Source organism: Sinohyriopsis cumingii, chromosome 3, assembly GCF_028554795.1.
Source record: "Sinohyriopsis cumingii isolate HCF-2022 chromosome 3, ASM2855479v2, whole genome shotgun sequence".
NCBI classification, from domain to species: domain Eukaryota; kingdom Metazoa; phylum Mollusca; class Bivalvia; order Unionida; family Unionidae; genus Sinohyriopsis; species Sinohyriopsis cumingii.
In genome coordinates this window covers 66,614,106-66,636,820 of record NC_142963.1, presented here as the reverse complement: position 1 = coordinate 66,636,820, position 22,715 = coordinate 66,614,106, and the positions used below count along the sequence as shown (strand labels likewise).

The 22,715-nt window shown below is 34.4% G+C and overlaps 1 protein-coding gene across 1 annotated transcript in view; it reads right to left on the bottom strand.

Moving 5' to 3' along the window:
* Nucleotides 1-158: 158 nt before the first annotated feature.
* The window catches only part of LOC149803014 (uncharacterized), a 36,826-nt gene continuing 14,269 nt past the window's right edge, over nt 159-22,715 (bottom strand). The window contains exons 11-27 of the mRNA XM_089952568.1: nt 22,331-22,451; nt 21,496-21,911; nt 21,052-21,105; nt 19,601-19,703; nt 18,614-19,065; nt 17,509-17,674; nt 16,637-17,049; nt 16,168-16,285; nt 15,104-15,498; nt 13,164-13,187; nt 12,544-12,711; nt 6,715-6,927; nt 5,081-5,245; nt 4,369-4,721; nt 2,939-3,050; nt 706-785; nt 159-255 (exon numbers count right to left, since the gene is read on the bottom strand). Coding sequence (XP_089808694.1) covers nt 199-255; nt 706-785; nt 2,939-3,050; nt 4,369-4,721; nt 5,081-5,245; nt 6,715-6,927; nt 12,544-12,711; nt 13,164-13,187; nt 15,104-15,498; nt 16,168-16,285; nt 16,637-17,049; nt 17,509-17,674; nt 18,614-19,065; nt 19,601-19,703; nt 21,052-21,105; nt 21,496-21,911; nt 22,331-22,451 — 3,410 coding nt within the window. The 3' untranslated portion in view covers nt 159-198. The remainder of the gene's footprint in view (nt 256-705; nt 786-2,938; nt 3,051-4,368; nt 4,722-5,080; nt 5,246-6,714; nt 6,928-12,543; nt 12,712-13,163; nt 13,188-15,103; nt 15,499-16,167; nt 16,286-16,636; nt 17,050-17,508; nt 17,675-18,613; nt 19,066-19,600; nt 19,704-21,051; nt 21,106-21,495; nt 21,912-22,330; nt 22,452-22,715) is intronic.

Sequence of the window (22,715 nt, the reverse complement as noted above, 5' to 3'; positions counted from 1 at the left end):
ATCTTTTAAGCTTTATGACATTTTTTTAAATTAGAGTTAAATCACCTTCCAGCTTGAATTTTGAAATGATGCAATACAGCCTCTGAGAATAGTAAAAAGTAATCCGAAGTTGCAAATCAAATTCTCATGTCTTCAGATATTTTAAAATAAAACAAAAGTTATAAGGAAAGGATGTTTTAATTTTATGAATACAAGTTGTCAATCTGTAGTTTTGTGCTCCAGATCATTAGGAGGTAAACAGTTGTAGATCTTCACCTGCAAAACAAGACAGAAAAAATGCATTTATTATAGGATTAAAGCAATTCTAGGTTCATAAACAGCACAGTCCATCCATCAGTCTGCCATAAATATGATGGAAACCAGGTTAAAACTTATTCTACTCATACAAAAGCAGAATAATTGAAAACGTTTTGTTAAGAAATACTAGTGTAAATATTTCATTTGTATTGCTTCATTAAATTTCAACTGTTCTATAGAAGACCTGAATAACAGTTTGAATTATACACATTAATGCTTATTACACATACTTAGTTTAGAATTAATAAAATCTGTAATAATTACTAACTGACATCAATACTTGTACCATGTCATCCCCTTGACCTAAAGGAGTTGTGCCACAGAATAATCTCCCAGTTGAATCAAGATATTATATACTTGTAATTATTCAGACCTGGAATTGGTAAATAGTCACTGGACTCTACTTACATTATCAATGTAACCTTCATAGCCACCCAGACCACACCCTGCTCCAATGACAATTCCATCTGCTCGTTGAATTATGTCACCTGAAGGAGACGTTGTACAATTAGCGGTCTTGCACAACACAATGATAAACCAGTAGTGATGAATGAATTATTTGGGAACAAAATAAATGAGAGTTTAACAAAGATGTTTGTCCAATGTAAACTAATTTATCTGATTTATTTTTGCATTTTACATTAATAAAAGATTACTCTTACATTTCTTTAAAGAATAATAAAAATCCTAAATTTTTGTCAATACTCTTCAATTAGAAAATGATAAAACTCGCTTCTTTTGGGTGTTATATTGAAAATTGTAAAAATTTCACATTTTTTTGAAGGTTTTATACAAAGTCTTTTTATAAAATAAAGGATACCTATCTGGGACATAAATATGTTTAAGTTATAGACAGCTTCTTTCCCTATTAAGTTCATGTGTAATCTGAGAATAATTCATGTTTTTATTATTTGTATTAAACTAATTGAGAAACCGGATAATATATGCATGATGTGCATTTATACAATGAAACAACAGAATACATTCTCTGACAATAACTCGTATGAGTTGCATATTGCAATATACACCAATTCCAAATTGTAAATTTTTGTACCCTCTTTACACCCTCTAACTTTCGTATGACATCAATCTATAACAAAACTAGAATCAACAATGCACCATATGCCCACCTGCAGTTCAAAAGTTATTTGTGGAGGCACTAGTAGGGCATGGTTCTGTGTGGAGATTAATGACCAGCAAGTTGCAATGATGTCACCTCTATTGTTTAAATCCCAGAGTCTGTAGGTTTCTTTTAACACCTTGAGTGCAAACATTCACAAACAATGAAAAACTTGAAAAACAAAAGCTGTTTTACAAAACTAATTTTTTCTTGAGCCACAATGACTTTGATCTTTTGATGCCAAAATCAAGAGGTCATTTCTATACATTTAGCTTTGGTCCAAAACTTAAGTTATTATGCAAAAACCAGTTTTCTTCTTTCAGTCACAGTAACATTGACCCTTGACACCAAAATCAACATCCAAGTCAAAAAGTTTGTGAAGGTACATGGTCGGTAACTGAAAATTGTGTGCAGAAACCAGTCTTTCATTCACAATCACCTTGATCTTTGACACATTGACACTGATAGTGATTGGCTCATTCCTTACTCCAAGTACGGGGCCCAAGTGGCTGACAGGTCTAAAGCGCTCACCGTTATGGACCACTTTCATCTCACCTCTGTCTGCATGGGTTCAAGTGCCAGCTTGGTCATGTGGGTACATGAGAAAGCTTGCCAGTAGCTTCTTGTGGGCCGGTGGTTTTTTCCTTGGTTTTCCTGGGTTCTTCCTCCATTTATACTAGCTGCCATGTAAAGCCTATCTTGTGCTGAAAAATGGCATTACACCCTACAACAACAACAACAATTACCCATAGTACAAATCATCCACAAAATTTGTTTTAGGTATGCACTGTAGAACTAGAGTTATTGTGCATAAACCATTTTTCTTTCCATCATGGCAACCTCAATCATTGATCTTTTGACTGTCAAATCAACAGGCTTCTTTTTTATCTGAAGTGGAATGCATCGACAAAGTATAATTACTTTTGTGTTTAGTTATTGTGCAGATTTTTTTTTGTTCTTTCTAATCAGTAACATTGATCTTTGATCCCAAAATTGATAGGGTTCTTCCTTATCTCAAATGCAATTTATCCACCATGGTAACTTTTGATGGTCAACATGAGCTGCAGTACAGAAACAGTTTTTCTTCTTTCAGTCACAATGACCTTGACCTATACTAATACGGTTCTTACTGACCCCAAGTACAAGTCATCTACAATGTCTGGTAACACTGTGTAGAGGCTGGACAACTTGTCTCATTATGCAGAAAAGAAATTGGCAACAGACACGGTCATAACATAACTGCATGTAGCTTTATCAAAAGGGTATACAAATCACAATTTATTTTGTGGCTTTAACTTTTGTACATAACTTTTTTAATGTTAAAACTACAAATTTTGATAAACTTGTTCCCTATAACTGTTTGTACAACAAAACAGAAAAAACAATAAAGGTATGCAATCATGTGTAAATAACAAGATAGGTTTGAATTTGAAATGCACATAAAATTACATTACAGTACACACATTGTCTGCTTCACTCAGTTTGAGCACACCGACTCCATTCCATCCCCTTAAGTCTTACCTGAAAGCCATGATCGTCCTTTTTCCTCACCCCTTAACATCTTTTCATCTTTCATGAAGCCAATTAAATTCATCCCATCATATATAATTGATACTTTTGTCCAGACCAAATCCTGCAAAATATTTACAACGGACATTATATCTTTTTATCAAAAGAACGATAATAATTTTAATGATGGCATTCTGGTTGTGCTATATGCCTTTGTTATATCATAAATTAGTTTGCATGATATTTGATTAATACACCAGAACAAATCAAATCACCTAAATAATACCTTTAGGCAAAGTTTTATAACAATTCATTCCTTATGTTTAACTTTTTGTCCTAAATTTGCCACATTCGTAATAATTACTATGTTCAACATGAACTGTCAGTCTCTCCATTGATTGAACATGAGATTTGGACTACCAAGACTGCATCAAGATGATGCAGAAATAGTGGATGATAGAGTCAGTTGTTTGACTCAAATAAGGTATTTTATCTATTTCATCCTTAATTGTTGAATGAAAAAAGAAAGTTGTCACATTATTCCAATACAATATACTATATATACTCACTTATATGTTGAGGAAAACTGCAAACAACAAAGATCCTGATCTGCCATAGCATATTATAGTTGCAGATAAGGGTCTTTGTTGTTCTACTAATTACTCCTTACAAACTACACACACCCTGATCTGCTGGTGCATTATGTGATTGCAGATCTGGGTCTGTGCAGTTTGCAGTTGGACTTGACATACAAGTCAGTTTATACAGTAGTGAAAATTATCAGACTGTAACAGTGTTTTATATATAAATATGGAAAATTTTCAAACTGATCCATAGCCATATATCTACCTACACTTAGGTTTATCATCGAGATCATCAAATGCTCAGGTAGTTGCAAAATTCTTTCATCTCATTTCCAATTTATCACAAATATTGATTACACAAAAAGTGTATGGGCTGACTTAAATTAATGGTTACATTTGACATAAAAAATTTGATATTGAGACACAAAAGCCAAGTAGATGTCAATTAAAAGCCTGAACTAAAAGTATCTATCTCAGTGCATGATGCAGGAGATAGGAAAGGTTACGAGATTATATTAGTGTCTTATGGGTATTTTGGTAAAAACTGCAAAACTAATTCTTAAGGGAATTTTTAATCAAAGTTAAGTTTAATAAGCTTCTAAATGAATTATGTGCGATGCAAAGACATCAAAATGGGTGTCTGAGACCATGAGTAGAGCTCTGCCTCAGTATAGAGGCTGTTCATTATATGATTGTTCCTGTTATAAGGTGAGTATCATCATGGGTTTCATTTCATTAATTGGTAGTAAAATTATATGTATCATGTACTTCATTATAAAGTGGTCTCACTCTAAGGCAGTATATTCTACGCCTCCTATGGTTATAATGAGAGAGTAATGTGTATTGTTCAAAATATACCTGAAATGAAAACTGCAATGACTCAACATGCCTCTTTCCAGCAACCTTCATAGTAAGGTTTTTAGAAAATGGTGATAATTTTATAGATACACTGGAATCATCAACACTTCCACCAAGGCAATTTGATAGCAGAACCAGATCTACAAGGCCTCCACCAGAGACAGATTTGAAGGAGAGATCTATGACAATGGTGTTCACAAAGTCCACACTTGAAAGGCTCTTTATCTTTATGTAACTGTTGCCAACAAACTCAGCAAAACCATTGGCAAATTTGACATTTTTGATTTCAAGTTCTCCAGGATTGAACACTGGTGCCCCACTGTTGAAATTCCAGTCAATGAGAGGCTTACAGTCTGAAGGATGAAAAATATTAAACAATGGTAAGAAATGTGAAGACTGAGTTTGTATTCCATAATTAGCACTTAAATATTAGCAATGACAGTATTCTAGTTACCACATTAATTATTTCAAACTGTCAAAGATTAAACATTTCATCAACTGTAGTTAAAGTTTTGATCAAATTACAATGTACATAAGCAATGCAGGTGACAATTTTTAAACACAATCCAACCTGTTTATAATCACCATCTTGGGAATGCTTAAATGTTGGTGATATGCAATATTTTGTTACACCCTATTTAGGAAAACTGCTAAGATTATATAACCATTTGTTGAAGTACCTATAAATTATGAATCTCATCTCAAAGCTTACCTTTAGTTTGTGTGGAAGTGGTACTATTTTCACAACTGCAGATCCTGGGCTGATATATTTGAATGCCTGGACATGTTTTTCTTGTGGTTTCCATGGTAACTATATTCACAATTTCATCATATTTATTCAGTTCATTTGTTACAGGTCTTTTAAAACACTGGGCCCCTGCAATAGTTAGTTTATTCTTTTAAGACATAAACAAGTGTAAAAATTACAAAAGAAAAAAATATATATACAAGGACTTGGAAGTAAATATTTATCTACGTAACAGTTCATTCTGAAGGTCATCTGTAATCTACCAGCAATGCTTAAACTGCTTGTGTAATAACATAAATATTAATATCAACAATTTCAAAAACCATTGTAACAATCATTTACACTGCTTAAGAACATATTTTGCGACACAGAAAACAAGAAGTTATCAGTTCATAACACCAGAAAGGAACTACTTATGTACTGATGCACCTACTTGTGTGCTTGACAGTGTTTGTAAACAGTAGCTAAAATATAGTTTTGTTATTTATTACTTGAGACTGGTAATTATTTTAGAGCTCTTTATTATAACCGAGTCTTATATTTGACATGATTTATAAGTCATGAAGTTTTAAAATCTACAGTAATTTATTTTCAAACATCATGAATTTATCAATCCTGTAATAATATGAAAAGTAATTCAAAATTGTGTCACCCTAAAATTAATAAAGTGAATGGTATAATATAACTACCAAAGATGACTCAGAAATAGATACTAGCAGATCAATACATGTTTTATCGGGGCCCCCGAGTGGCCAATTGGTCTGAAGCGCTCTTCGTTAGGGATCACTGCCATCTCACCTCTGTCTGCATGGGTTCAAGTCTAGGATTCAGCCAATGTGGGTATGTGAGAAAGCTTGCCAGTAGCTTCTCGTGGGTTGGTGGTTCTTCCAGGAGTTTTCCCGTGTTCTTCCTCCACCATTAATACTGGCCACCATACATAGCCTATCATGTGCTGAATAATGGCGTTAAACCCCACAACAACAACAACGTTTTATCAGATATGCTTATACTTCAGGACACATTTAGTAATTTATGTTCACACAAATGACTTTTAAAAGCATAGAGTTTTATTCAATGTCGACTCCACATCACACAAAATATATGCAGTTTTTTTATAACCATTTCAAAGACTTAAATCTATTCACTGTTCTAGATTAATGACAGCCAAATATGACACTTTGAAATGGTTTAAAGTGTTACATACCATTTCATATTCTTAACATTACATTATATACCACAGCATGATGTCACAGAGAGGATACAAGCAAATATACCACAGTATGATGTCACAGATTTATATACAGGCAATATCTAAAGCATCAAAGTGTGGTTCAAGTGTTGCAATGTTACATACTAGTTGGATTTTACCAACGTAAAAAAGCGTATACAACATATTTCCTATTATAGACAGAATTGTAATGGGTGCACATTTAATACGATATTTATTAAAAATTTTGAAAAACTTTATTGGTTGCTTGCCAAAATTCATGCAGAGGTTGATATCAAATTTGTTTTGTTTCATTGATTTCATGTACACTGAAAAATCTTCTCTGATCTCCTCTGTCCGCTCTTGAGGTTTGCTAGCTAACAATGCTTACGCTGCAGCTGTGTTGTCACATCTGGGTATACTGGTGGGCATGGTTCAGTGCAGCTGCTGTCAATCACACAGCCAATTCCACTAATGTAGCGCATGTTCTTGTTGTAACAGCATTGGACGTACTTGGTATAGTTGGAGAAACACTTCATGTAGCCATTACAAGAACCTGGCAGAGCCATGATCCCATGATCATATGTGTACGCCATACATGGATCTGAACAATGATATGATAATATTAGAACAATGTTGTTAAAAATAATGATAATTACATCAAGAACAACCACACCCCAAACAATTGTGGTAATGGAAGAAAGTTATTGCAAAATGTATTAATGCTAAAGCTGTTCTATAACAACAAGTGCTGGTTAACTCTTCTGATTCTGCTGCTAGTGTTGGTGTTATCATCACTGCACATATTACATTGGTGATATCTCTTTAATAATAATTACTTGACTGGATTGTACTTCTGCAGTGGTTAGAATGATTTAATTAAACCTTTACCCAAGTATATATCATGGATAGATAATGTGTCACATACTATAGCCATGCATCCTTCCTTGAGGTTAACGTTATGGCAATAGAAACTGTAATTCTGTGACTTGAATCATATTCCATAGAATAACTTCTGAACCACAGATATTTTAATGAAACTTAGTTAGCTATATATCATAATTAGATGGCAAATGATTGCTGTCAGTCTAGAGCATCTTACAAATAATTTTTCTTTTTGACACCCTTGCTCGGTGCTCAGGAATAAAAAGGTTAGTGTTAGGACTGGTCGACCTGGTGTCAGGATAATGTAACTGGGTGGGACATTGTGCTACATGTCTTTGGCATGATGCCCCAGTGCTAGATATCACTATAAACTGTCACACTGCAGACATCATAGCAATATGACTGAAAAATTGTTAAAGCTATATTAAAAATCCAAATCACACACACACACACTTTTTGACAGAGACACTTGATGTAAGCTTGATACCTACAATGGAGCTTTATACTTAACCCTCATTTTCTTAATGGTGTTTGCATTTACACTTTCGGGGGCCCCGAGTGGCCGAGTGGTCTAAAGCGCTCTCCATTATGGATCATTGCCATCTCACCTCTGTCTGCATGGGTTTGAGTCTCCGATTTGGCCACCGCTTCGGTGGCCTAGTGGTTAGAGCATCCGCCTCAGATGCGGGAGGTCGTGGGTTCGATCCCCGGCCAAGTCATACCAAAGACTTACAAAAATGGTACTAACAGCTGCCTCACTTGGCGCTCAGCATTAAGAGGTTATTATTAGGGCTGGTTGGCCTGGTGTCAGGATAATGTGATTGGGTAGGACATCATGCTACATGTCTGCAGCATGATGCCCCAGTGCTAGATATCACTATAAACTGTCACACTCCAGACATCGTAGTGATATGACTGAAAAATTGATAAAGCTACGTTAAAAATCCAAATCACACACATGCACACACACACACACACCGATTCGGCCAATGTGTGTATGTGAGAAACCTTGCCAATAGCTTCTCATGGGTCAGTGGTTCTTTCCAGGGTTTTCCCACATTCTTCCGCCACCATTAATACTGGCCACTTTCTATAGCCTATCATGTGCTGAAAACTGGCGTTAAACCCTACAACAACAACAACAACATTTACACTTTCTGTAGTTTAGGAATTATTTTTATGTGGTAGAGGATTCTCTTTCAGCAGATCATCACATATCTTTATGAGGGAGGTCTCTGAGAAGTTAAGAGACAGAATGTCGTAATTTATGTGACAATGCAACTAGTCAGGCAATGTCAAAGTAGGTCACAGGCATTCTCATGACTGAAGCTGTATTGATACATTAAATTGTCATGCTAAAGGGACAATGCCAGCAGATATTTCTGTACATAATTACTTTTCACAAGACAAATGTTGCCATTTATGAAATCAGTGTCTCAGCCGATTCACACAATTCATCCTACTGTAATCTATTTATAAAGCTGGTAATGTTGAGACAAGAGTCAACTGGTTGAAATCTAGATGGGCTAATGACCTACAAAAATATGTCAACACTTGCTCACCAAACACACCATGGCGGTGAAGATGATTTGCGTGTTGTTGTAGGAAGATGAGATAGACATCAACAGGGATGAGTTATAAGGCTCTTCCAGTACTCTGCCATGCAGTGTGTCATTACAAATACAACCCCGAGCATCACCTTGATGATGACAGTCTTGTCAATGAAACCAGAATTCTCAGCACAATTGAGATCTCTCTAGCATTGTTGACCGTTTGTCATAGTTGGTAAAACATACAACTAATGCCATTTTGGGGCATTGTCACGAAAAAGCTTGCACATGTTCTCGTCAATTCTGATTTTCCCACAGGTGTGTACTAAATTGACTCAGTAAATTACCAAATCTCCCCAAGGATTTCTTTGGTGATCCACAATACCAGGGCCACGAAAAGGGTAGGAAAACTAGGACAAAATTTCAGGGGGCTCACAAAGGATTGGGGGCCCACTTCCGTGACCATATGTAACTCATTGGTTGGGTCTACTGGAGAATTTTTCCCAGTAACCACAAATCCTGTTCGCGACCCTGTCAAAGATTTAAAAATGTTCATATGCGAACACAAGCCCCCATACAACTCGATTGAATCTTGACAGTATGAGGTTGATAACTGCACAGTCGTCAACGAGAACTGTTCTTGATTGGCATGAAGCGATTGAGATTCCTAACGTGAAACAAATGTTACGCATGGGATGCAATATCATGCTGGGCATTGTTAGGATCACCTCAACGAATCAGGTCAATCCCACATGTGACACAATCAGTTGCAGTTACCGTTCATGTTTTGCCGATGGAAGCAAGACCACACAGGCTTACATATTGTTTGGGTTCTCTGCAAAGGCAACCCTGGGTGATCTCTTCCATGCAACAATCCCCATTTGATGCTTAAATTTAGACTAGGACGGTGGAAACAGACCTGCACAGGGAGACTCTGACAATACAACTTTATGTTAAAAGTCGATCTGTTATTTTATGAAATGACATTCGTGGGATGCTACATTTCACTTGTACGTGCAAAGCCCATTCGTATTGTCAATGCCAGAAAACCCGTTCACACAAAATATTATGGAAATGGACTCGGCAGTGTTGTCCTGGCATTGTTCACTGGTACACCAAATGTTTCTGTGGGCCTAATGTTGCGTTGCACCGATGACCAAACTAGTTGCAATGCGAGCCGTTGATAGAAAGAAAAATCTCTGGATCAGTTATAAAAATCAAACATATTAACTACATATGCTTGTCACTAGTCATCCATTTGACTAACACAGATCGTTGTGTAGAATTTATTCTCTCGCTTGCTAATGTAATGTTCAATACATTGTTCTGTTAAGCGTTCTGCCATATCAGTTTCTGTTGCTTTTTTTTTTTCTTTATATGTTGCTGCTGTATAGACTTTTATTGAAGCAGCTCGATTGACATAACCATTGTCATGATGTCTTGTATAATATTCTGTTTTCTTCATTTAAAATTAAATGAAAACATTTTTATGTGATAATTTTTGGATGATAAAAAATATTCCTTAGGTGTTATCAACAAGGCAACAGGAAGGACGTCTAAAACAGGCACTCCAATTTTCAGCAATTTACATCGTACTAAGTTGCTAGATGTTATTGTAAATGTCTATTTTCCATAAATCCCATCCCTGTTTTTGCTGAATCATTGACTGAACTTGTATAATTAACTAGGTCTTCAGTTTGTACTGTAAATTTAACTGAATCCAAATTTGTGTATTTAGCAACATCATACATAATTTATTCCTTCTTTGCATTGTATTAAACATATTCATATCTGGGCTGATGTTGACTATTTAAATGTTATCATCATTGAATTAATACGCAACTCTGTATCTTTTCTGAGAAACTGGAGTATATCTGTATGCATGTTTAAAATCAAGACATTAACACTTTTATTCCTTTGAAATACATTTAGATACAACTATCTCTGAGCACACGTAACTTCCATCCAACCTCGTAAATAAATAGGCACGATATATTAATACCAACAACGGTGCTTTCATGTTAAACTTGTGTTGCATTGTGCTATTATTTATGATGTGTTTGCTGGGAATAGTTTTTTAAATTTTGGGCAAAGTAATACATCCTAGTTTAACATCTCTAGTAAATGGCAAAGTTTGATTTAGTGTTTTGTATTCTCACTGATTGTGTTATTATGAAAATAGAAATACTTCTCTAGAACTCCCAGATTGTTCTACTTTCTATCTTGTAAATCAAACAGAGCATTCTCTACATATTCTATAAAGCTCTTCAAAATGATATGTGCTGAGAAGGCTCTGTACGATAATGAAATAATAAACATAAACTAAGAAACTGTGCATATGACCAAGAAATGTGTTTTAAGAAAGCAACACCAGATCTGTTTAAAATAGCAGGAGAGACCTATTAAAATTAAACTTTGCTGATTTAACATATTTTCCTGATTGAACATATTGCCACCGTCTTAAAATTTTGGATTAGTTTGCAACTCTAATGTTTGATAGTGAGAAAAATATTGTAAGCGGTCAGTTTAAAAGAACTATTCATACATTTAAATTTGGCAGGCAACTTCTGACAAAATGATACCTTAATATACTATCAACAGCACTTTGAACATCATACAGATCTTGCCTCTGATGATACATTAATATACTATCAGTAGGACTTTGAACACAGTACAACTCTCACCTTTAACGATACCTTATACTATCAGTAGCACTTTGAACACCGTAAAACTCTTGCCTGAACAATACCTTAATATACTATCAGTAGCACTTTGAACATGGTACAACTCTCACCTTGAACAATACCTTAATATACTATCGGTAGCACTTTTGAACACCGTACAACTCTCACCTTGAACAATACCTTAATATACTATCAGTAGCACTTTTAACACTGTACAACTCTCTCCTTTAACAATACCCTAATACACTATCAGTAGCATTTTGAACATCGTACAACTCTCACCCTGAACAATACCTTAATATAATATCAGTAACACTTTGAACACCGTACAACTCTCACCTTGAACGATACCTTAATATACTATCAGTAGCATTTTGAACACCGTACAACTCTCACCTTGAACAATACCTTAATATACTATCAGTAACACTTTGAACACTGTACAACCCTTGCCTTGAACGATACCTTAATATACTATCAGTAGCACTTTGAACACCGCACAACTCTCACCTTGAACGATACCTTAACATACTATCAGTAGCACTTTGAACACTGTACAACCCTTGCCTTGAACGATACCTTAATATACTATCAGTAGCACTTTGAACACCGCACAACTCTCACCTTGAACGATACCTTAACATACTATCAGTAGCACTTTGAACACTGTACAACCCTTGCCTTGAACGATACCTTAATATACTATCAGTAGCACTTTGAACACCGCACAACTCTCACTTTCAACAATACCTTACTATACTATCAGTAGCACTTTTAACACCGTACAACTATCACCTTGAACAATACCTTAATATACTATCAGTAACACTTTTAACACCATACAACTCTCACCTTGAACAATACCCTAATACACTATCAGTAGCATTTTGAACACAGTACAACTCTCGCCTTTGACGATACCTTAATATATTATCAGTAGCACTTTGAACACTGCACAACTCTCTCCTTTAAAGATACTTTAATATACCATGAGTAGCACGTTGAACACCGTACAACTCTTGCATTTAACATATTGCTTCTGATGATCTTTAAACTTGGCACGCTTTATGACGCGGTATTGTGTGTGAGGTGACATCTTACCATAATGGCAGTGTGCATCCTTTGCCAAGCGACATGACATTCTGGATTCATCAAAGTACAATCCGAAGTCACAAGTCTTTATTTCTTCCCGGCCATCACAATAGGTGATCACGTATCGGCGACAGTCTCCGTTCATGGTTCTGTACAACTGTGTCCCGGGCTCGCACTCTGATATAAAAAGTAGAAATGTACAGAAACCTCGATCAGGTTTTATCTGTTTCAAAATACTATAGAGACATTAATTTTTAATGTTTGCGCATATATGTTTTTGAAGACCTGGTCTAGAATATGACATTTCATTTTAAGAGATCTACTGAAGCGTTTGTAACAGAGTAATCTCATTTCATCAGCACCGTTCTACTTGCGGAACTATGTACCTACTTTACAAATATCTTTCATATGATCCTAAGGTATTTGCCTTTTTAAAATATATCTCTCTGCAATCTATCTTCCTTTATAGACGTATAAAAGTGAAATATAAGAGAATAAGGGAATAATTTAAAGAAAATTAAAATAATGATTACAAGCACGAGTCACTGAATGGCAAGAAGCTTTGAGAAACAAAATTTCTAGGAGAGAGAGACAGAGAAAGACGGAGAGAGAGAAATAGAGATGTATACCGCCCACGGGATTTCCAACTTGTGCTGTTCAAAATATAATGCAGTTAATTAGTAGAATCATAATTAAATGCAGGATTCCGTATTTCATATCATAAAGCTCTCCTTAACTCATTACACATGTAAAGGGCAAAGACAATTTACTGATATTGGACAGATTGCTATCCACAGACAGCTGATGCAAGAGGGGAATTCCCAACGTTACTAGGCTTGGTGATAATTAATCGAGCACCAAAGACTGAAAATAAGACTTGCTTTAACAACCACAACAAACTTTACTTTTGCGATTTTCTTTATGACTAGCTGACAGTTAAACTCAAATATAAACTTGTCTTGATGTACAAACCAGATGATGGTGAAAGGATTGTGAATGTGCAAGAAAAATACTGCATTTGGATATGTGGAGGAGGTTATAGAAATGACAATGTTTTCCTGACAAAAACACAAGCAGAAAATGTTTTACCCGCTCTCTGAAATTGATCAAAACAAGGTTTATCCAGAAGGAAACTTCTTTCATAATAGCTTAATCTTCAGAAACCCCTTACATAATGCAAGATCTAGTACCATTTCATGATCAAAAGATGAACGTGTCCATGGGTACGTATTGCACTCCTATCCCGTTATAATATTCGACATGGAAGTAATTCCATATCTTTCTGACCAATCAGAAACCACAATGCTGACATCAAATGATTAAACAGGAGAAACCTAACTTTTATACAATCAGTAAAATCAGCTCCATCCTCTGAATTTTTGACAACTTTGCCCACAAGCTCGAATTTGACCAATGATATAGATCCTTGTAAGTGAAGTGTGTCTGTAACAATCTGCAGATTCCAACAAGCTAGAGATGGCATAACATCTCATATTGTGGCAGTAAGGAACACCAGCACTGATTCATCCCATTTAATATAAATCACTGTTAAGAGTATAAAGAAATTATGACGACCATGACCTAATAAAATTCTTGAAACTTTGCTTAGTCATCATGACTAACATTTTCCATATGGTTATAAAAAAAATCACATTTTTGATAAAATATTATGATGCAGAGTTTTCTTTATTGTTTTGTTGAAGACAATAGATCTTCTATAAAGCTGAAATGGCTTTGTAGTCGATCACATTTTCAACTAACTATAAAGAATCGTACTAGAAATACACAATTCTTCAAAAGTAAGTGATGGATTAACGATTCTGTAACTTAAATAATAATAATAATATTATTAATAATAATAGAAATATGAAATGGTGTATATCTGTAAACTATTGTCTTTATCTAACAATTTTGTTTAGCTTGCCCAATTGCTCCTTAAAACAATATTAACATCTTTATTTTATTCAGGCAAAATGTTAAGTATGGGTATAATCTGAACTCCTTTCTTTTCAATCAGTGGTCAGTTTGACAACTACTTGTGAAGACGTTGAAAAACAATCATGCTCTAATAAATTATTTATATTACTTCAAAGTATGACTATATTTTTACTTGGAGTTCTACTTATCTTAACTAAATTACAAGTAAATGCATAATGATGTAATAGATTGAATGACTTAGGTGATTTTTTTGCAGGGTAATATTCTTATACTGTCAAGTGTTCACAAAAATTGAAGGTTTGATTGCATACTTTTTATACAATACTGTGGGCTTTTATACGTCTAATGCTGATTAAACTATACCACCTACTAAAAAAAGTATCAAAAGGACCCATCGTCCCATCCTTTTTTAGCAAAAGTTAAAACTGATTAGATACCAGCTTGCTCATCAGAGTGACCATGATTATTATGTGTTTTAACTATTAAAGGATAGCAGCTAAATGCATATAATAAGCTGCTATTTCTTATATATATATATATATATATATATATATATATATATATATATATATATATATATATATATCGAATGCTTAAGGTACTTTTTCTGGAAAAAGGAATTAATATTTACCTGTGCAGATAGTTTGCTCCAAGCTTTGAATACTTGGCAATTCGACGAAACTTGAAATTTCAATTATCTGTTTTTGAGAAATTCCAACATAAGGAACCGTCCTATCCACACTAATAATCACCACAGATATTTTTTCTTGAGCAGTTAAATTCAGCTGTAGGCGAATATCTTTGGAATTAAAGGATAAATCAGTCATTATTACACCAACTTTCTTCGTGTCAGCTGGAGTGGCAGCGTTGATCACGGTCCTCATTTTTCGGATGGCTAGTTGAAGGTCTGAGCTGGGAACTGTACCTCCAGTTACAGAAAAATCAATTGCAGTGAGATCGATTACATCCTTCAAATCGGTTGATTTGATCGAATTCACTGATCCCACTTTTGATGGCAGTTTAAAACTAAAATGTATAGAATTGCATGGTACGTCTAGTTGATAAAGTACAATAACATAATATCTCGTATTACTACATGGCTTATAATACAAGAATATTACAAGGCATTTACTCAAATTTATGGAACATTTACGTAATGAATAGAACTGGGTAAACAAACTACGAATTGCATATCAGATTCAACACAAGTAAATTGCTACTGTTTTCGTTACAAACATATACCACAAACTATGTTCTATTTCATCAGTGAAACTCAGTAACAGAAAATGACACGATTCAAGTGGTTTGCATTCTACCCAAACAAAAACAATTATAAAACTCAAAAAAGGGTAGCATCACCTTTATAGTAGCGAGTGCAAACTCTTGTGCTTTATGTACTGTTTTATTGGCGAGTACCAGCTTATGGAATTTTTATGCATGGTGCAATTAAGTAACGCATTTAAAAACAAACGCAGATAAAGACTATTGTTGCAACTTTTATACTCATTGCCGGCAAATTTGACAAAAAATTGTAATAACCACAAAACTTGACTAAACTCATATGCACTTGGATCTATTGTGTCCTGGATGGTTCATACCGCAGTGATGTTATGGTGACAGAAATCCAAAATGTATTGCCATATATATATATATATATATATATATATATATATATATATAAACTAAATAGCTAACCTTTTTAAGATATTCTTCACAAAAGCTTCTGTAGTAAGAATTTGTGTGTTCGGTAAAGGAGCACTGGGTTCGAGGACGAATACAACGGCAAGGGTGTTGTCACACCTTGAAAATGCCACTGGCAATATAAAAAAATGGCTGAAACAATGCATCAAAAGTCCATCCAATGTTTTGATAAATACCCACAAATACAACCTGGATGAAGTTGCAGAGAAATAAGTTAGTATGAATTTTCCATATATTGTCTGTCGAAATGAATAAATCGTTATAGTGTGAATAATGAAGGCAAAAATATTTATTTATTTATTTATTTTAACTTATACTATGTTTGCTGCAAGAAGAATATTGAAATGATATGATATACATTGATGTTACAATCTTTTGTTTACAACAAATTGCGAGATTGGTATCATTGTCTTTAAAGACATAGTTATGCATGACTCTCCTATTCCATAAAGATCAAACTTACTAGTGCAGATTTTTAAGGATACTTCATTCACACCAGGGAAGGTTCCAATATTTCCAGGAGCGAATACTTGGTTGGCTGGTATCAATGATACAGCTGGTACATTTTGTCCGAATGTGATAAAAACCAGTTTAATGTTTGCTTGCTGTGCCAAAGCAATTTCTGCTGAAACGCCTGGAGAGTCGACAAGACTGTTTTCAGTCATAACAACCATGATGGCTTTGGAAGAGGACCTCTTCTGTGCAACCAGAAGTTCTCTACCAACACGAATGGCCACTGGAAGGTCCCTGTCCACCACACCAGGTGCGAGGTCGATCAGAGAACTGACGACATTAAACGGCTCGAGAGGAAAAGGAGTTAATGAAAACACCGAAGGATCTGAATCTACTACACCGAACATCGTGGACACAGGAAATCTATGTGAAATAAATCGGACCAGTTTTAGCTAAGATACAACATGTTTAAATGAAAAGACTACCCTTTGTCGAGCCCATATTAAGTTAGAATGTAAAAATCTTTAACAATTAATTTTATCTTTAAAAAAAAGTTAATCTAAAGTGGTGATGTACTACAAATGGACGGACACTTACAGAAGCCAAGGTAAGAGCCAAGTCGAGTGAAACATAGCGATTACCATAAAACCAACATAAATCTTTTTGAATGTTAAACAAATGATGATGTAAAATATCTAACACTGCTGAAGCAATAATAAAATATACATAATCTTGTGAATCACTTACTTATTTATTTGTCCCAACACCATACATATATTTTGCTGATTGATTTTTACATGAATGCTACATATTGTGTCATTTAATTCAGTTTTTTCTTCTTCTTTAGTATCTGACCAAATAAATATATTTGTAATAACTTACGTTTTGGCCACATTGGACACAAAAACGGACAATGGATCAATGTGCACGACAAGTTTATCAATGGATATCTCCACAACGAAGCAAATGTCGACGTTTTCATTACAAGCTGTCGGTGATGGGGTCGTGATGGTTGGTGGTGTTGTAGGAGTAACAGGACTAGAAGAAACTGTGATGTGAAAAGAAAGAAGACAATGAACCAGTAGAACAGATATTTAACAAGGTTTATGTGAAACAACGGCGTTTTGATTATGTTATATCAACTTAAATGTAATGTATTAACATCACTGATAACACTGCTGCTGGTGGCATCAGACTTGTGTCTTACTATTAGCTAGATAGTGCAGTTGAAATAAAAATGGCCATGAAATAAGATATTGATGATCGCTTTAAAGTTTTGTAAAACAAGTATAATTAAAGTTTTGGAATAGATAATAAAAGTGGCATTTAATAATTTGATCATTTGTCCAGAATAAGAACGTAAATCATTATACATGGGATTTCACTAAGCAATGACATTGCTAATAAACGTATAATACAACATAATATGCAGATGATAATATGAAATTTATACAACTAAGTATTTTTCAAATTTATACAACTAAGTATTTTTCAAAGAGGTTCATGCATACCAGGTGAAATGAATATGAGTTAGAGATGCTATTTATCATGACGCGTTACAAGCTTTGCATAGTTCTTAAATGTTGCTACGTTTCTCGTTTTTCTAATGTGACTTAATAACATAGTTACTCCACGGCATTGATAATGAATGTTATAACCATATTATTGTACACGATTTCAATTAAGTGACACCCTAGCTGCTACGTGGCATTGCTAATATTTTTCAAGCCATACTGTGTTATTTATGATCTAACGTTAGGATTTAAACGTTATGTGATGAAAAGAACTCTTCTATATCTATTCTTTATATTTTAAAGCAGTTGAAACAACAATTACAATCGCACATCTTTAATACAGCAAATGCCTCAGCCATCAGACATTATGTTAATGCAGATGTTTACTTGATTCACTGAGAGCTGCATAGTAAATTATAAATGGTACGATTCCACACGTGAAATTGATTAACATATCTTAGTTATATACTTACATGCACATATTGCATTTCCTATAGTTCCAGCATCTGGTAGAGTATTCGTAGATCCATAAATGTTACTTGGCGAAGCAATGTTTACAAAATCCCTGTTGTCCTGAGATCCTATATTTATCACAATAATACTCACACCCATATTGGCTTTCAGATCATCTGCAACAGTGTTGATTTCAAAAACTTCCAAGAAATCTAGAAGTACATTGGTTATTATAACAGCAGTCTGCGGGATATTTGGCCGACCTTGAGAGGAAAATATAGCTTGCAATTTTCTAAGTCCAGTCAGAAGTGTCCCTTGTGCCCCAGGAGTCGGTGTTGGTAGAGGCTGACGTATTAGTCTGACAAATGTGTTGTAATCTTGCACAGCATTTAGGTTTAGCCCTCTCCAATCCTGCGGGAGTGTATGTACGTTGTACACAGCCACCCTTGTACTGGTAGCACTGATACTTAAACTATGAAAGGATTGACAAAATTAAATAAGCATCCCAGGGCAATAACATATATTCCTGACTATTTTAAAGTAAGTTGTGTGAGTACATCTATATTAGAGTCGCATATATTCATTTATTTCCTGCTATAATCAATACAATTTAATTAAAGCTTAAAATCTCTATAAAATTTTGTCAAAAATCAGCTAGTATTTTGCTAGGGCATGAATCCCTATGTTCACGGTGTTTAGAAACCTAAACAATAACATGTATATACTGTTCATCATAAATATATGCTAACAGATAGATATATTCTTACATCAAGTGCATTTGCCATCTCCCCTTTTTATCTCCTGGGGGGGATTGAAGACAATATATATGTTGTGAAGAGAAAAACATCAAAATATTAATACCATGAGTTCATGCAATGCATATTGTTTAAGTATTTAATCTCCATTTTTTTCTATTTGTATATTTGTTGGGTTTTGACTATTTTATCTCAAAATTGTACCAACTCTCAAAAGTATTATCTATTCCTATAGATTATGAAGTTTCTTACTTCTTTATAGCATCGACGATGAATGCCTCAGCTCGAAGTATAGTCGGATTATCCGTGGTGTCCATCATGAAAACGACATCAGAATTACCCATACATTTCACATCTATAATGGACAGACTCAATTAGTACTGTAGGTAAGTTTTATCCAAGTTCTATGTGATACCCCATCCCTTTACATGTCAGAAGCATGTTCATGCAAAATGGTCCTGATTGGCCTAAAATCAACAACATGCCTTGCAGTGGATTTTAACAGTACTTGAGAGACATGCATAATTGAATATTAGATTTTGTTTAATTTTCACAGTCGTTTAGACTATTTTGTTTGTATTGTGTGAGATTGAAAAATAAACGAACAAGTCAAGATCACTGATCACTTTTCATGTGAACGTATTTTAGAATAAATTAAATTAAATTAACTGAAATTATGGCTTTTATTTGCATTTGGTGTCAAAGGTGAATAGTTGTGAGAAAAGCCAACATAAGGATCAATTTGAGAATCTCATCACCATTAGGCATAAAATATAAAGTTTAAATCAAGTAATGTTTCATTTGGACAGTTCACTCTCTAAATACATTACATAAGCCTCTGGAGCCAAAATTTCTGCAAGAGAATCCAATGATAAACTGTAAAGGTAAGAGATCGTATAACATTCTTTGGAGGTATTGATTATGAAGGATTGTTTTACTTCTTGCCCTGGAAGAAATGTAGCTGTTTGATTAGTCGCAGTGAAATTATGGAACATTCGAGAATCTAATATGGATTTTGCTGAGAAAACAATTACAATGCTAGTTGATACAGAACCCAAACAGCTACTCGGAAAACTATAACATTTATCAGTATGATACATAATCAAAACAATAAACGTCTCCATACAAAATTGATAATTCCTTATCAAACAGTGGGCTGTTAACAAAAAATATAAAGTTTTTGAAAAAGGTGAAAATCGAACTTTATCTAGGTCTTCATAATGTTAAACTATATACCAGATTTAAAATCCTTTAAACGTTAACGACTGGAAAGGGCATCCACAATGGACATGAAGTCCAGACATTGCTAACACCCCATGGTTCCACCTTAGATGTAGCAGAGAGAATACAAAAGCAGAAAAACGTGCTCAGTTATCAATGGACATATGAAGTGCTCAATTCGCTGCTCCAAACACGATGGTTTGCTAAGGCCCATATTTCTACAACTGGAGTTTAGAGTAGTGGAACATTCGTATTTACAAACATTTTGATTTTCATCTGTGATGATCAAGCTGAAAAGATTTTTGATGATATATATGAGAGTTGAACTTTCACAAGAATGTGACACGGATCATTTCAGATCAAAATGCAGAAATTCCAATAAGGAGATAACCTATCACTTATGCAATGAAATGATTTTCAAGGTCACTGTGATTTGATAAATTTATTTTTACTCTGTTTATAAACATTTTCAAAACATTTACCTGTATGTATTGTTGTCGTGTGAGTTGTCGTTGTCATTGCGATTACTGGTGATGCTGAAGATGGCAAAAAGTACTTTAGTATAACATAATGTAATGACCGCATGTCTTGAAACATGGTATTATAACATCCAGTATTAACTGATGAGGAAAAAAATCTAAACAAAGTTAACTGTTTTTTAATATAAAGCACTTGAGCATTCTGTTAAAACAGTGTGTTATAGTTTGTTTGGGTGATTTGGAATTATTATTCTCATGATAAACATGGTACGACTTCATTTGCTTTTGGTTAATTTCTTGGACAAGGTCAGCTTTCTTAACAATGCATCCTCAGTTGAACGATGCTTTTGTGGATATCATTTATTTTTGCATCATTCAAAGAAACTACAAATTATAAAAATAATATAATAACATCTTATGTGTATGTGTGTGTGTGGTTTTTTCTACCTGTACAAATTGCATCACTCATTGCATTTGGAAGTGACATAGATGTATTTCTCTGGTCGAAGATCTGTTTGCTTGGAATGATGTTGCTTGCAAACTCTAACTGCTGGGTTGGAATATAAACAACGAATGAAATACCAGCCTGACTTGCGGCAGTGATTGCTGATTGTACATCAGGTTGCTTTAAAAATGTTGAGTCTGTCACGAGAACGACGACAGCGGGTATCCCGTATCTGTTTCCTGCACGAATCACTTGTAGAGCTTTTTGAATTGCAATTCTGATATCAGGTAAGGTAATTACTGGTGAACCAGTGCCAAGGGCAACATCTACTGCATTTGAATCGAATAGATTTGATAGGATTGGGAGTTGAACATTTGTATCAGCCGTGACGATTCCAAATCTGGAACTGGTGTTAAAGCTGTAAGTGCAACCAAAAAATAGTACAAATTGATGCAAAATGAATTAAAACAAATACTGCATAGTGAAATATCTCAAAATATCACTTAATAGCTCTTTCTTTAACCTTGTAAATGCAATTGGATAAATTTATTTGAGTTTGTCTCATAAATGACATACAATGTGATTACGATGTAACCTTATTTATATGCTAAATGTTCAATTACTTGGAAAGTATAAATTTATCAGGATAAAATTGCAATACAAGTTGGCTACGATCCACTTTATAATTTAAACAAAGAAATTTAATATTTGATTTCTTTAAATGTTTAACAGAAATGTGAGAGCCTTGATTAATTTTTTTCTGCTTGAAAATGAGTGATGACTATTTTATGTAAGCAAAATATCTTGGCAAATCGATGTTTAGACAGCTTTGGTTACCTATTTGTTACAGCAGTGAGCAAAAGTTTAACTGATTTGGCTGTAAGAGTCGGGACAGTTTTGTCTAACACATCCAGCACGAATACAATATCCAGGTTCCTGCTACATTTAGTTATTGTCACTGAAAGAAAATAAATAGGATATATGGTCTTTTGTTACTTATCGCATATTGTACAACAACTCAGAATCAGAGAAAACTAGTTCTAGGAACGTAACTGAAACTACACCCTCATTTGTGGCCACTTTCACAGACCCTCAAGACTTGATTACACAAGAATGACACAGTGACGTGATATAAAGGGGATCACTTATCGGCTAATTGTTGGTATCCTGTCTTTCAATTTTGAGCATCATACATCATTGATAAGTGATGAAATGTCCGTGT